This window comes from Cyanistes caeruleus, chromosome 29 (genome assembly GCF_971803275.1).
Source record: "Cyanistes caeruleus chromosome 29, bCyaCae1.hap1.1, whole genome shotgun sequence".
Classification (NCBI taxonomy): Eukaryota; Metazoa; Chordata; class Aves; order Passeriformes; family Paridae; genus Cyanistes; species Cyanistes caeruleus.
In genome coordinates, this window is record NC_141729.1 from 1,685,144 (window position 1) to 1,700,911 (window position 15,768).

The window sequence follows — 15,768 nt, forward strand, 5'->3', positions numbered from 1 at the left end:
CCGCCCTCCCCTCCGCTCCCTCCGCTCCCTCCCGTCCCTCCCGTCCCGCCCGGAGCCGCCCGGAGCCGCCCGGAGCCGCCCGGAGCCGCCGGGGGAGGGACGGGCGGGGGCGGTGCCAGCGGCGGGGGCGGCACCGGGAGCTGCTGCGGGCTCGGGGCCGGTACCGGGAGCTGCTGCGGGCTCCGTGCCGGTACCGGGAGCTGCTGCGGGCTCCGTGCCGGTACCGGGAGCTGCTGCGGGCTCGGGGCCGGTACCGGTGCCAGTCCCGGGAGCTGCTGCGGGCTCGGGGCCGGTAGCGGGAGCTGCTGCGGGCTCGGGGCCGGTGCCGGTCCGGGGGTCCCAGCCATGCTGAGCCGTCTGGGAGCGCTGCTGCAGCAGGCGGTGGAGACGGTGAGCGGGGCCGGGAGGGGGCGAGGGAGGAACAGGACCGGGAGCGGGACCGGGACCGGGACCGGGAGCGGGAGCGGGGGGTTCCGTGCCCCTCTGACCCCGATCCCGGTGTGAGCAGCGGGAGCCCAGCGTGGACCTGCTGGAAGCCTTCACCGAGCACTGGAGGGGCATCACCGGCTATTACCTGGAGGCCACAGGCGAGTGGGGTCTCCGTGTCCCTTGGGGTACTTTTCCCGGTTTCCCGGAATGGGGTCTCTGCCATGTGGGAATAAAGTGTGGGGACAGAGCTGTCCTGTCCTAGGAGAGCTCCTTGTACCCTAAAACGGGGTGTCCTACAAATGGGAATAGGGCCCCTGTGCCCAAGGAAAGGGGGTGCAGGGCTCTAGGAGGGGACCCCATTCCCTGGGACACCATCCCATAATCCTGGGAGGGGACCGCGTGTCCTGGGAGAGGGTCCCGGGTCCTAAAACGGGGTCCCCGGCCTGGGAATGAGATCCCTGTACCCAGGGGCAGGCTCAGGGGACATGTCCTGGGACAGGATCTCTTTCTTGTCCCGGGACAGAACCCCTTGTCCCGGGACAGGACCCCTTGTTCTAGGACAGGACCCCATGTCCCGGGACAAACCCCTGCAGCCCGGGTTGGGACCCCGGGCCCTGGGACAGGAGCCCAGGGCTGCCCTGGCACCGGGCACAGCCCCTTCCCAAAGGCTGGCAGCATTTCCCCACGCGGAGCTCTGTGCCCTGCCCAGCCCCGACCCCCCGGCACCGCGGTGGGATCTGCCGGCAGCGCCCCACAGGCTGCCACACCAGCCTTGGGAGAGCCCCCCGCCCCAATTCCCGGCGGGACCTCGGTCCGGGCCGTGCCGGGGGGTCTCCGGTGCCCACCGGGGGAGGAGCGGGATGTCCGGCAGCGCCCTAGGCCGGAGCGGAAGCGGCTGCTCCATCCTCACATTGCCATCTAGCGACATTCCCGCTCCGGAGGAGGAGCAGCAGGATCTGGGGACGGAGCAGGGAAAAGCCCCGGCAGAACCTCAGCGGCACGGCCGGCACCGCACCGGGGCATCCCTGCGGCAGCTCCCCGTCCATGGATCCCTGAATCCCCGAATCCCTGAATCCATGAATCTACGGGTCCTGGGATCCCTGAATCCCCAAATCCCTGGATCCCTGAATTCTCAGATTCTAGGATCTTCGAATCCCCAAATCCCAAAATTCAGTATCCCTGAACCCCTGTATCCCTGAGTTCCCAAATCCCACTATCCCAGAATCCCCAAACCCCTTATCCCTGAATCCCTGGATCCCCAAATCCCAGAATCCCCATATCCCTGAATCCCTGGATCCCAAATCCTTGGATCCCTGAATCCCAGAATCCCTGAATCCCAGAATCCCCATATCCCTGGATCCCCAAATTCCCAGATCCCGAATTCCCGGATCCCGAATCCTCATATGCCCATATCCCCAAATTCCCATATCCCTGAATCCCTGAATCCCCAAATTCCCGGATCCCAGTATCCCTGGATCCCCAGATCCCTGAACCCCCAGATCCCAGTATCCCGAATCCCTGGATCCCCAGATCCCTGAACCCCCAATTCCCAGTTTCCCGAATCCCTGGATCCCCAGATCCCTGGACCCCCAGATCCCAGTATCCCCAGATCCCTGAACCCCCAGATCCCAGTATCTCGAATCCCTGGATCCCCAGATCCCTGGATCCCCAGATCCCTGGACCCCCAGATCCCAGTATCTCGAATCCCTGGATCCCCAGATCCCCGGATCCCCAGATCCCTGAACCCCCGGATCCCAGTATCCCGAATCCCCGGATCCCCAGATCCCTGGACCCCCAGATCCCTGGATCCCGAATCCCCGGATCCCCAGATCCCAGTATCCCCAGATCCCAGTATCCCGAATCCCTGGATCCCCAGATCCCTGGATCCCCAGATCCCTGAACCCCCAGATCCCTGAACCCCCAGATCCCAGTTTCCCGAATCCCTGAACCCCCAGATCCCAGTATCCCGAATCCCTGGATCCCCATATCCCTGGACCCCCAGATCCCAGTATCCTGAATCCCTGGATCCCCAGATCCCAGTATCCCGAATCCCCGGATCCCCAAATCCCTGGATCCCCAGTATCCCGAACCCCCAGATCCCAGTTTCCCCAATCCCCGGATCCCGCTGCTCCCCGCAGATGAGAGCACCCCAGCTCTCCGCACGGACATTCCGTGGCGGCTCCGGCAGCTCTTGGACATCCTGGTGTACGAGGAGCGGCAGCGGCCGGCGGGAGAACCGGGACCGTGCCTGGAATTCCTGCTCCAGCACAAACTGCTGGAAACCCTGGCGACCTTGGGAAAGGCCGAGGTGAGCGGGGAACCGGGAAAATCCCTCGGGAAAGGCCGAGGGGAGCGGGGAACCGGGAAAATCCCTCGGGAAAGGCCGAACCCACGGCCTTTCCCAGCCGCTTTATGTGGATCCCCCCAATAATCTGAATTTTGGAGCATTTTTATTGGGAACGGGAGTTGGTGAAGCGTGAGATGCTCACGGGGCTTGGGGCTTTTATTGGGGTGGAAATTGGCTTTTATTGCAGAAAATTGGCTTTTTTGGAGGAAAATCGGCTTTTTTTGGGGGAGGAATTGGCTTTTTTGGGGGGGAAAATTGGCTTTTTGGTGGGAAATTGTCTTTTTTGGGGGAAATTGACTTTTTTTGGATGGTAATTGGCTTTTTTTTGGGGGGGAAAATTGGCTTTTTGGTGGGAAATTGTCTTTTTTGGGGGAAATTGACTTTTTTTGGATGGTAATTGGCTTTTTTTGGGGGGGGAAAATTGGCTTTTTGGTGGGAAATTGGCTTTTTTGGGGGGAATTCACTTTTTTTTGATGGTAATTGGCTTTTTTGCAGGGAAAATTGGCTTTTTGGGGGGGAAAATTGGCTTTTTTGGGGGGGAAATTGACTTTTTTTTGATGGTAATTGGCTTTTTTGGGGGGAAAATTGGCTTTTTTTGGGGCAATTGTCTTTTTTTAGGGAAAACTGACTTTTTTGGGGGGTGGAATTGGCTTTTTTTTGGGGAAAATGGGCTTTTCTAGGAGGGAAAATTGGTTTTTGGAGGGTAATTCACTTTTTGGGGGGAAAATTGGCTTTTTTGGGGGGAAAATTGGCTTTTTTGGAGGAAAAATTGGTTTTTTTGGAGGGTAATTAACTTTCTTGGGGAAAATTGGCTTTTTTTAGGGAAAATCGACTTTTTGTGTGGGAAAACTTGGATTTTTTGGGAATGTCTTGGATCACTCAAGTTCCCCACCGGGATCTTTTCTGGGATCTTGCACCCCAGCACATCCCTGCTTACAAAAAAAGGGTTTTTATTAAAAATATCTGACACACTCCTTTTTTTGGTTAAAAATTTGGCACTTGGCTTTGCAGGATGAGGCGCCAGGTACAGAAAAAAGTAAATATTGCCCAAATATATAACAAATATAACAATTCTGCCGTCCTTTTGCTGCTAAAAATAGCAACAAGGCCTCTAGAAATAGATTTTTATTGAAATAGAAGTGGAACCTCACAGCTCTTTTCACACCCATGAGGATTTGGGGGTTTTTGGGTGCTGGGGTTTAACTCCCTGATGCTGGGAAATGGGAAATAATTTGAATTATTTTAATAAGAATTCAATTTCATTTTAGTTATTTTAATAAGAATTCGATTTTAATTCAAATTTAATTATTTATATCAATATAATTAACTGCGTGATGCTGGGAAATGGGAAATCATTTTAGTTATTTCAATAAGGGTTCAATTAATTTTAATTATTTTAATAAGAATTCGATTTTAATTCAAATTTGATCATTTAATTATTTATATCAATTTAACTCCGTGATGCTGGAAAATGGAAAATAATTTGAATCATTTTAATAAGAATTCAATTTAATTTTAATTATTTTAATAAGAATTCGATTTATTTTAATTATTCTAATAAGAATTCAATTTTAATTCATTCTAAAATTTAAAAAAAATTAAAATTGAATTTTAATTATTTAAATTTTTAATTATTTAATACGAATTCCATTTAATTTAAAATTAATAATTAATTATTATGATGATGATTGTGATGATTTTTATGATGATGATTATGACTATGATGATGATGACGATTATGATGATGATAAGCTATTAGTTATTTATTATACTAGTTATTAGTTATTATTTATCAATTATAAATTATTAATTATTATATATAATTTTAAATTATATATCATCTATAATCTATTATATATTATATATTATTTATTATTATTTCTTATTTCTTATTTCTTATTTATGAAATATTTGTTATTTATTTATTATTCTTATGTATCTTATTAATTATTTATTATTAATTGTTGAGGTTTTTTGGGGTTTTTTGGGGGTTTTTTTTGGGTTTTTTTTTATGGAGCCAATCCCGGTGAAAGGTTTGGGATGTTTGGGGTGGGATTTGGGAATTGGGGACTGGCTGTGATCGATGTCCCCGTGTCCCAGTACCCCCCCGGGATGAGGCAGCAGGTCCTGCTCTTCTTCAGCCGCGTCCTGGGGCAGCTGCAGCAGCCGCTCCTGCACTACCTGAGCGTGCACCGGGCCGTGCAGGTGAGCTGCCAGCTGTGTCCAGCTGTGGGCAACGGGCTGCAGAACCCCCCGAGCCCCCCACATCCCCAGCCCTGCCCCCCCAGAAACTGCTCCAGCTCCAGAACCCCCCGAGCCCCCACATCCCCAGCCCTGCCTCCCCAGAAACTGCTCCAGAACCCTCAGGAGCCCCCCACATCCCCAGCCCTGCCCCCCCAGAAACTGCTCCAGAACCCCCCGAGCCCCCCACATCCCCAGCCCTGCCTCCCCAGAAACTGCTCCAGAACCCCCCAGAGCCCCCCACATCCCCAACCCTGCCTCCCCAGAAACTGCTCCAGCTGCAGAACCCCCCGAGCCCCCCACATCCCCAGCCCTGCCCCCCCAGAAACTGCTCCAGCTCCAGAACCCCCCGAGCCCCCCACATCCCCAGCCCTGCCTCCCCAGAAACTGCTCCAGAACCCCCGGAGCCCCCCACATCCCCAGCCCTGCCCCCCCAGAAACTGCTCCAGAACCCCCCGAGCCCCCCACATCCCCAGCCCTGCCTCCCCAGAAACTGCTCCAGAGCCCCCCGAGCCCCCCACATCCCCAGCCCTGTCCCCCCAGAAACTGCTCCAGCTCCAGAACCCCCCGAGCCCCCCACATCCCCAGCCCTGTCCCCCCAGAAACTGCTCCAGCTCAGCGGGGACCGCCTGGGCTCCGGCACCGACAAGGAGGAGCTGCAGCTCGCAGCCGTGCTCTGCTCCAAAATCCAGCAGGACCCCGGGCTGCTGCACAACATCCTGGAGGTGGGAATGTGGGGGGACCCCCGGGGGGTTGGGATCCGGGGGTTTGGGGTTTTGAAACCTCTTCCCTGACAGAAAGGTCCTCGGGGGCGGGGGGAGGAGGAGGAGGAGGAGGAGGAGGAGAAGGAGAAGGAGAAGGAGAAGGAGAAGGAGAAGGAGAAGGAGAAGGAGAAGGAGAAGGAGAAGGAGAAGGAGAAGGAGAAGGAGAAGGAGAAGGAGAAGGAGAAGGAGAAGGAGAAGGAAGAAGAGCAGGAGGAGGAAGATGAGAAGGAGGAGGAGGAAGATGAGGATGAGGAGAAGGAGGAGGAGAAGGGGAGAGGAGGAAGAAGAGGAGGAGGATGAGGAGGAGGAGGAAGGTGCTGCCTACAATACACACCATAAACCACACAGGTTTTCAGTGCTGTAAGCAGCTGTCACAGGAGGAGTGCCTCCAAGAAAAAATGTAAAAAAAAACCAAACCAAAACTCAAAAAACCGGAATCATTAAAAAAAATTAATATAACATTAAAAAAAATAAATGTAACATCTATTTTTACTACACTTACGTTTAAATTTACATACTTTATTAATTTATATATAACACATAATATATTAAAACATATTCCTCTCCAGGTAAAGAGCATCCTGGGTGGGAGCAGAGCCCCGGAGCCTCCGGACAGCCCCAGGGAGGAGGATTTGGAGCATCCCCCGGGCACCGCTGCCAGCTCCCCTCCAGCGCAGCCCTCCCCGGCCCGCAGGGACAGGAGCCTCGTCACCTGCCTGCTGGGGCTGTGCCAGAGCAAGGTGCGGCCGCAGGGGCGGCACCTCAGGGCCAGCGGGCACTGCCAGCCGTGTGATGACCCCTGTGTCCCCGTCCTGTTCCTCGCAGAAGAGCCGGCTGGCGCTGAAGGCGCGGGAGAACCTGCTGCTGCTGGCGGGGCTGCGGCAGGAGGCGGCTGCCAGCTGCCTGGTGAGGGGCAGTGCCCTGTGCCAGCTGCTCGCGGGACACCTCTGTGACCTCTACAGCGCCGTGCCCGCTGGCACCGACCCCGCCGATGTCCTCGCCATGGACAGGGGCAGCTGGAGGTGAGGGGGCGCCGGGCTGGGGGTCCCGGGTGCCCCCCAGGCCGTGTCACAGCCCCGCGTTCTCCGTCCCGAGCAGGGCGCAGGGGGATGGTGCCGGGGACGGGGCTTTTCCCGGGAAGGAGAGCCTGTCTGAGTTCCTGAGCTGGCTGGACTTCGTGGATGAGCTGGTGATGGGCGCCCACCCGGTGAGAATGGCGGGGTTAATTAATCCTGGGATTAATTTGTGCCCGATCCCCCCCCTTGTCAGCAGCCCAGAGCGCTGAGTGCCGCGTCACCTCCAGGGATGGGAATCCACCGCTCCCCTGGGCAGCCCCATTCCAACATCCAGTCACCGTTTCCGTGAAGAAATTCTACCTAATCCAACCTCAGCTTCCCTGAAGACGGGGCCCTCTTGTCCTGGGGGGTCCCCACTCTCAGCCCCTCCCTCCCCCGCAGCTCGTGGCCGATGCCATCACCGAGGCCGTGGAGGAGAAGTTTTTCCAGGGAATCCTGCAGCCGCAGCTCCTGCAGATGTGAGTGAGTCTGGCCGGGCTGTTCCGCTCCTCAGGAGCCTCCGGGGAGCCGGGAGCAGGGGGTTCCCTTTTTTCCATGGATTCCCACCCCCTGTCCCCCCGGCAGGTCAGAGCTGGCCGTGCTGGGCACCACGGCCGTGCTGACGGGCACGGTGCGGCAGCTCCGCTCCCCTGCCCTGCTCCACCGCCTCGTCCTCTTCCTGCTGGGGCCCCAGCGGCACCCCGAGACCCCCGGGGACACCCCCCACCCCCTGCGGGCCCAGCTCATCGACCGCTGCGACCACCTGTGCGATGAGGTGAGCTCAGCTGGGCCGGCCGGGACATCGCGGGTGGCAGTGCCGGGGGTGGCAGTGACAAGGGGTGGCAGTGCCAGGGGTGGCAGTGCTGGGGGATGGCAGTGATGGGGGTGGCAGTGCCGGGGGTGGCAGTGCTGGGGGTGGCAGTGACAAGGGGTGGCAGTGCTGGGGGTGGCAGTGCTGGGGGTGGCAGTGCCAAGGGTGGCAGTGCTGGGGGATGGCAGTGCTGGGGGATGGCAGTGACAAGGGGTGGCAGTGCTGGGGGATGGCAGTGCCGTGGGTGGCAGTGCTGGGGGTGGCAGTGCTGGGGGTGGCAGTGCCAGGGGTGGCAGTGCCGGGGATGGCAGTGCTGGGGGGTGGCAGTGACAAGGGGTGGCAGTGCTGGGGGGTGGCAGTGACAAGGGGTGGCAGTGCTGGGGGATGGCAGTGACAAGGGGTGGCACCACCAGGGGGTGGCAGTGCCAGGGGTGGCAGTGCTGGGGGGTGGCAGTGATGGGGGTGGCAGTGACAAGGGGTGGCAGTGCCAGGGTGTGGCAGTGACAAGGGGTGGCAGTGACAAGGGGTGGCATCACCAGGGGGTGGCAGTGCCAGGGTGTGGCAGTGACAAGGTGTGGCAGTGACAAGGGGTGGCACCACCAGGGAGTGGCACCACCAGGGGGTGACAGTTCCGGGGGGTGGCAGTGCCAGGAGGTGACGGTGCCGGGGGTGGCAATGCCAGGGGTGGCAGTGCTGGGGGATGGCAGTGACAAGGGGTGGCACCACCAGGGGGTGGCAGTGCTGGGGGATGGCAGTGCCGGGGGTAGCAGTGCCGGGGGTGGCAGTGCCAGAGGGTGGCACCCCCAGGTGTTGGCCGTGCCAGGGATCTCACCCTGCCGGCCGTGCCCAGATCAGCCTGGCCAGCCTGCGGCTCTTCGAGGAGCTCCTGCGGAAGCCTCACGAGCACGTGGCTCACAACCTGGTGCTGCGGAACCTGGAGGCCAGGGCTTACCTGCAGCGCGGCCCCCACGGGCCCGAGGAGCGCGGGGCCCCCGAGACGGAGCCCGAGGAGGACGGGCTGTGAGCGAGGGGGGCTGGGGCAGGGCGAGGGGGGCGGCCCCTCTCTGCCCACCCCGCTAACGCTGACCCCGCTCAGGGACCTGGAGGAGGATCCCTATTTCACCGACGGATTCCCAGACGGCTTCGGGGCCACAAAAACTCCTTCCCCGGCATCGACCCCATCGGGGAAGGGGCAAGCGAGCGAGGTGGTGAGCAGGTAGGGGTTCGGAAGGACTGGGCTGGAATGGAGGGGCTGCATCCCCTTCCCCATCCTCTCCTCCCTCTCTTCCAGCTTCCTCTGCCTGGTCCCCGAGGAGGCCAAGACCTCCTCGTGCATGGAGGAGGGCGGATACGACACCTACGTGCACGATGCCCTGGCAATGGTGGGTGCCTGGGGGGGTCCCCAGCCGGCCGGGGGCTGTCCCCGCTCTGGCTCTCAGCCGCTGTCACCCCCCCGGCCAGGTCCAGGCGTGCCGTGCCAGCGCGGCCCCGTGGGGGTGGCCCTCGTCCCCCCGGCCCCTGGACTCCTGTCAGCCTGCAGTGGCTTTTTACGAGGGACACTTCCTCAAGGTGCTGTTTGACCGTTTGAGCCGGATCCTGGATCAGGTACCAGGGACACACCTGGGTGCCCAGCGGGCTCTGCCCTGTGCCAGCCCCAGGACCCCCATGATGGGGACAAAGTGGCCAAAGGCATCGGCAGCGCTCGGTGGGGATGGGCTCAGAACGAGGGGATGTTGGGGGGTCACCCCCACACCGGGTCCTGAGCGTCCCCCCCCGTTCCCATCCCAGCCCTACAGCCTGAACCTGCAGGTGACCTCGGTGCTGTCTCACCTGGCCGCCTTCCCCCACCCCCACCTCCATGAGTACCTGCTGGACCCCTACCTCAACCTGGCCCCCGGCTGCCGCTCGCTCTTCTCTGTCCTCGTCAGGGTAATGATGTCACCTGTTGGGATGTGGGGACATGGGGACACCCCCTGGGCAGGGGGTGACTCTTTCCTCCCTCCCCAGGTGATCGGGGACCTGATGCAGCGGCTCCAGCGCGTGCCCCACTCCAGGGCCAAGCTGCTCCTGGTGCGCCAGCAGCTCCTGGGGCTGGTGCCGGGAGAGCAGTGAGTTCTGAGGGGAGGGGACAAAATGCCCTTTTGGGGAGGGGCCGGACCCCACAGAGCCCCTGCCATGGCTCGTGTCTCCACAGGATGGATCACACGGTGCTGTTCAAGGGGGTGGTGGTGCTGGAGGAGTTCTGCAAGGAGCTGGCTGCCATCGCCCTGGTCAAGGGACCACCCGAGGGGCCACCCTGAGCCCCCCCTGTTCGGCCGGGCTGTGGTGGCCACTGGGGATGGCCCAGCGCGCGTTCTGGTAGCCCTGCAACAGCCAGGAGCGGCCGTGGCACTGCAGGAAGGACCTCGCAGGAGGACGAGGAGGAGCCGAGTCCTTCGTTGTGGCCTTGGCCAGCCCCGAGGTGACGCCGGGTGCCCGTGCTGGGCACGGAGCCGTGGCTGCTGTGGCTCCTCCTGGGTGGTGGTTCCTGCTCCGTCCCTGCGCTGTCAGAGCTGCCCCGAGCCCCTCAAGGCTCCAGCAGGGAATTTTTAGGCAATAATGGGGGATGTGTGGGGCAGCGCCCCTCCCTCAGCTGCAAGGACTCGATTGTCCCCTGCCCTGGCGTTGTGGCAGGGGGAGTGTGACACGTGTGACGTGTGTGTGATGTGTGTGTGGTCTGGTGGGGGTCTGTGCCCCCCAGACCCTGCCTAGCCCCTCCCCAGGGTGATGGGACTCTGCTCCAATAAAGCTGTGACTCAGCACCACCTCCTGTGCCTCTTCCCAAGCACCCCAAAACCCCGCTCCCCATTTCCCCCAAGCACCCCAAAACCCTGCTCCCCATTTCCCCCATTTCCCCCAAAACCCCGCTCCCCATTTCCCCCAAACCCTGCTCCCCATTTCCCCCAAAACCCTGCTCCCCATTTCCCCCAAACCTCTCTCCCCATTTCCCCCAAACCTCTCTCCCCATTTCCCCCATTTCCCCCAAAACCCCGCTCCCCATTTCCCCCAAGCACCCCAAAACCCCGCTCCCCATTTCCCTCAAGCACCCCAAAACCCCGCTCCCCATTTCCCCCAAGCACCCCAAAACCCCGCTCCCCATTTCCCCCAAAACCCTGCTCCCCATTTCCCCCAAAACCCCGCTCCCCATTTCCCCCATTTCCCCCAAAACCCCGTTCCCCATTTCCCCCAAGCACCCCAAAACCCCGCTCCCCATTTTTCTCCAGACACCCCAAAACCCCATTTCCCCCCCATATCCCACTTCTAACCACAGCCAGGGACGTGGAAGAAGCAGCAGCAGCAGCCAGGTTTATTTTATTTCTGCTCTCAGCACCCCGCGACCACCACCCAACCCCTCGTGTCCCTCTCAGCCCCACCCTATTCCCAAACCCAGCTTTTTTGTGCCCTAACTCCTGACGGGCACCGTGGCCCGGATCCTCTGCAGGATGCGGCCCCGCAGCCGCTCCTCCCGCACCGGCCACCAGCGCAGCGCGGCCCCGCGGGGCTCGGGGGGCTCATCCCGCTGCCTCCCCGGGGGGACGCTCAGCACCACGTTAAAACAGATGCCGTCAGTGTCCCCAGAGCCGGCCGGCCGGTGCTGCAGCCCCAGCAGCCCCAGAGCCGCGGGCTCGGGCTCCCAGGCCAGGCAGTCCCGCAGCAGCCGCAGCAGCGGCGGGCGCAGCCCCGCTCGCAGCTCGGAGGGGGAAGTGCCGCAGGCCACCACGGGCAGGTGCGGGGTGCCGGAGGTGGCCAGCAGCAGCCACAGGTCGCCGGCGGCGTTGGAGAAGGGCAGCAGGAGCCTGAGGCAGAGCGGGGAGCAGGGCAGCTCCCGCGGCAGCGTAGCGGGGTGCGCGGGGCTCCGGCGGTAGCGGGCGGCCAGGTCCAGCACGGGCAGGATGTCCAGAGAGCGCAGCGGCAGCGAACGGGGGTCCCCGGGCCACCACGTGGCTTGGAGAGACTCGGCATCGGCCTCCTGCAGGGTCTTCAGGGTCCCACCTGCGCCCAAGGGGATGGCCCGGAATGGGGGGACAGCGGGAAGGGGCTGGTGGGGAGTGGAGACCCCCGAGGTGCGACTGAGGGGACGCTGATGGGGTTTGGGGGGTGGCGGTGGGGGACAGCGATGTCCCAGCACAAAGATGCTAAAATCCAGCACGGGGATTGCAGGGGGCACAGGTGAGCTGGCACAAAGGTGGCAGGGGACACTGAGGGGTGGGCACAGGGGTGGGGACAGGGACAGCCACCACGGCACTGGCAGGGGACAGGGATAAACTTCATGGAACTGCCAGGGGACAGGGACAACACATCATGGGCACAGGGACAACACATCATGGGCACAGGGATAACCCATCACAGGCACAGGGATAACACATCATGGGGACAGGGATAACCCATCATGGGCACAGGGATAACCCATCACAGGCACAGGGATAACCCATCACAGGGACAGGGATAACCCATCACGGGCACAGGGACAACACATCATGGGCACAGGGACAACACATCATGGGCACAGGGATAACCCATCACAGGGATAACCCATCCCAGGCACAGGGATAACCCATCATGGGCACAGGGATAACCAATCATGGGCACAGGGATAACCCATCACAGGGACAGGGACAACACATCATGGGGACAGGGATAACCCATCCCAGGGATAACCCATCATGGGCACAGGGATAACCCATCACAGGGATAACCCATCCCAGGCACAGGGATAACCCATCACAGGGACAGGGATAACCCATCCCAGGCACAGGGATAACCCATCACAGGGATAACCCATCACAGGGACAGGGATAACCCATCACAGGGATAACCCATCACAGGGATAACCCATCACGGGGACAGGGATAACCCATCACAGGGATAACCCATCACAGGGATAACCCATCACAGGGATAACCCATCACGGGGACAGGGATAACCCATCACAGGCACAGGGATAACCCATCACGGGGATAACCCATCACAGGGATAACCCATCACAGGGATAACCCATCACAGGGATAACCCATCACGGGGATGCCACTTCCCATCACGGGGCCAGATGGGGATGGTCCCACCAAGCCCCCGCGCCCCTCAGAGCACCAAAGAACACAAACCTGTGGCCCGTGCCAGGAAGGAGAAGCGGATCCAGGCCGGGCCCCTCTCCTCCAGCGCCAGCAGCGTGAGGGGCTCGCACTCCAGCCCCGACTCCTCCTTCACCTCCCTCTGCAGAGCAGCCACGATGCCCTCGCCGGGCTCCATCCGGCCCGCAGGCAGGTACCAGCGGCCACGGCACTCGGGCTTGGCCTCCTGCACCAGCAGCAGCGAGTCCTGCGGGGAACTGGGGGGTACTGGGGGCAAAGGGCGGCTGGACTGGGGGGTACTGGGGGGAAAGGGATGGATGGACTGGGGGGTACTGGGGGTAAGGGTATGGATGGACTGGGGGGTACTGGGGGGAAAGAGATGGATGGACTGGGGGGTACTGGGGGTAAGGGGATGGATGGACTGGGGGGTACTGGGGGTAAAGGGTGGCTGGACTGGGGGGTACTGGGGGGAAAGGGATGGATGGACTGGGGGGTACTGGGGGTAAGGGTATGGATGGACTGGGGGGTACTGGGGGGAAAGAGATGGATGGACTGGGGGGTACTAGGAAGAAAAGGATCATTGGACTGGAATATACTGGGAATAAAAGGATGGATGGACTGGGAGGTTCTGGGGGATACTGGAGTTGCTGGACTGGGGGTTTTGAGGGGAAAGTGTGGCTGGACTGGGGGGCACTGGGGGAATGGCCTGCCTGGACTGGGGGGCACTGGGGGAATGACCTGGCTGGACTGGGGGGCACTGGGGGAATGGCCTGCCTGGACTGGGGGGCACTGGGGGAATGACCTGGCTGGACTGGGGGGCACTGGGGGAATGACCTGGCTGGACTGGGGGGCGCTGGGGGAATGGCCTGCCTGGACTGGGGGGCACTGGGGGAATGGCCTGCCTGGACTGGGGGGCGCTGGGGGAATGGCCTGCCTGGACTGGGGGGCACTGGGGCTGGGGGCTGTCTCACCTCCTGGTTGAAGAGCACGGCCAGCACGACGTAGCAAACGTTCCTGCCCAGGCGGACGGGCCCGGGGGGCGCAGGAGACCCCTCGAAAGTCGTCCCCACATCCCAAGCGCCTCCATCCAGCACCGCCTCCAGCTCCGGCACCGGCGCGTCCCCCATGGGGGCGGGGGTCCCGCGGCAGCTGGGGACGGCAGCGGGGCCAGCTCAGGGCGTGGCGGGGTTTTGGGGCGGCGGGGGGACCCCCCAGACGTGCAGGCGAGGGGACAAAGAGCCGCGGCGCCGGGGGGGCTGCAGGGGGTGGTGAGGGAAGGGATCCAGGGATTGTGGGGTGCACGGGGAGGGGGGCTGAGGGGTGCTGGAGGAGGGGAAGGGTCTGCTGGACTGGGGAATGTGCAGGGGGGTGTAAATGGGGAGGGGTCTGCTGGGCTGGGGGGGGACGTAGCAGGGGAAGAGCTCGGTGGCCTTGGCGATGCAGGGGGGGGTGCAGAAGGGGAAGGGGCGGCTGGACTGGGGGACCCCCAGGGGGGAATAGGCGGGGAAGGGGAAGGGGTCGCTAGGCCTGGGCAGCCGGGGGGCGCTGCGGTAGGACAGGGGCTGGCTGGACTGGGGCAGACATGGGGGGGCACAGCACGGGAAGGGCTGGCTGGACTGAGGGGGGCACAGGGGGCTGGCTGGGAAGAGCTGGCAGGATTTGGGGAGCCGCGGGGGGCTGCGGTACGAGAAGGGCTGGCTGGACTGCAGGATGCACGGGAAGCTGAAGGACATGAAGGGCTGGCTGGACTGGAGGATACTGGGGGGAAAGGGGTAGCTGGACTGGTGGTTACTGGGGGGAAAGGGGTAGCTGGACTGGTGGTTACTGGGGGGAAAAGGCTGGCCGGACTGGAAGATACTGGGGGGAAAAGGCTGGCTGGACTGGAAGAGATAGCGGGAAAAGGGCTGGCCAGACTGGGGGGCACTGGGAGGAATGGGCCGGCTGGACTGGAAGATACTGGTGGGGAAGGGCTGGCTGGACTGGGGGGCACTGGGAGGATAGGGCCGGCTGGACTGGGGGATGCCCGGGCTGGGGTAGAAGAGCTCGCTGGGCTGGGGGGTGCCGGGGGGGCTGGAGCTGGGGGGGGATTGGGGGTCCCAGGGCTGCTCCCAGCCTGAGGGGCACGGGGGGCACGGGGCGGGGGGCAGCGGGGGCGAGCTGGGCTGCAGGGTGCACTGGGGGGGCTGGGGGTGCGCCTGGGGGACTTGGGGGGCTACAGGATGGGTCTGGGGGGGCTGTTGGGAGCAATTAAGGGAGGGTTTGGGGGGCTGCAATGAGGGTTGGGGGGCTGCGGTAAGGGGAGGGCTTGGGGGGATTACAGGGTGCAAGTAAGGGTGAGCTTGGGGGGCTTTAGGGGGAGGGTTTGGGGGGCTACAGGGTGCAGGAAGAAAATGGGTTGGGGGGCTGCAAGAAAGGTTGGGGGGGCACAGGGTGCTCTAGGGAGGCTGCAGTAAAGATTTGGGGTCTGCAATGGGGGCACGGTTTTGGGGGGTCTGCAGCAAGGCTCGGAGGGCGCAATAAGGGTCGGGGGGCTGCACTAAGGATGGGTGGGATGCAGAAAGAGTCGGGGGGCTGCAGGAAGGGGTGAGGGGCTGCAAGAAGCATCGGGAGGATGCAGGAAGGATGAGGGGGCTGCAAGAAGCGTCAGGAGGATGCAGTAAGAGTCGGGGGGCTGCAGGAAGCCTCGGGGTGACGCAGTAAAGCTCGGGGGGTGCGGCAGGAGCGGGGCGGCTCTCGGGGGTCGCCGGGCGGGCTCCGGGACCACCCCCCCGCTCCCCCCCCCACCCCGCCCCGCGCATGCGCCGCGCACTCACCGCGCCGGGGCTCCGCCGCGCCGGCCCCGCCCCCTTGCTCGCTGCCTATTGGCCGTCCCGCCGGCGCAGCTCCCTGCTCATTGGTTCCTCCTGCTGCCACTCATGTCGGGCGGGACTTGGCCTTAAAGGGGCCGCGCGGGAGAGTGGCGCAGAGTGTGTGGCGCAGCGTTAATTATGCGGGGTAAATTAGGCGGTGCTGA

General features: G+C 61.4%; 2 protein-coding genes across 4 annotated transcripts; one reads left to right on the forward strand and one right to left on the reverse strand.

The window, feature by feature from the left end:
• The first annotated feature begins 97 nt into the window (after nt 1-97).
• FHIP2B (FHF complex subunit HOOK interacting protein 2B) lies at nt 98-10,451 on the forward strand. Of its 2 annotated transcripts, none has more exons than XM_086865167.1 (18): nt 98-256; nt 297-390; nt 509-587; nt 2,568-2,737; nt 4,877-4,981; nt 5,620-5,742; nt 6,351-6,521; nt 6,607-6,803; nt 6,880-6,988; nt 7,239-7,315; nt 7,422-7,611; nt 8,498-8,667; nt 8,744-8,863; nt 8,939-9,029; nt 9,109-9,252; nt 9,436-9,576; nt 9,655-9,755; nt 9,842-10,451. In XM_086865167.1, the coding sequence occupies exons 2-18, from the start codon at nt 346-348 to the stop codon at nt 9,945-9,947; spliced, it is 2,139 nt and encodes a 712-aa protein (XP_086721293.1). In that variant the 5' UTR covers nt 98-256; nt 297-345; the 3' UTR covers nt 9,948-10,451. The 2 variants fall into 2 exon arrangements, with proteins under 2 accessions (XP_086721293.1, XP_086721294.1); XM_086865168.1 differs by having other exon boundaries at nt 138-214.
• A 521-nt stretch (nt 10,452-10,972) lies between these two features.
• Nucleotides 10,973-15,587, reverse strand: NUDT18 (nudix hydrolase 18). Of its 2 annotated transcripts, XM_086865604.1 has the most exons (4): nt 15,569-15,587; nt 13,727-13,904; nt 12,789-13,002; nt 10,973-11,679 (listed from the first exon to the last, which is right to left on the reverse strand). In XM_086865604.1, exons 2-4 carry the CDS (start codon nt 13,880-13,882, stop codon nt 11,090-11,092), a joined length of 960 nt encoding a protein of 319 aa, XP_086721730.1. In that variant the 5' UTR covers nt 13,883-13,904; nt 15,569-15,587; the 3' UTR covers nt 10,973-11,089. The 2 variants fall into 2 exon arrangements, with proteins under 2 accessions (XP_086721730.1, XP_086721731.1); XM_086865605.1 differs by lacking the exon at nt 15,569-15,587 and having other exon boundaries at nt 12,789-12,981; nt 13,727-13,885.
• Between the last annotated feature and the right edge of the window lie 181 nt (nt 15,588-15,768).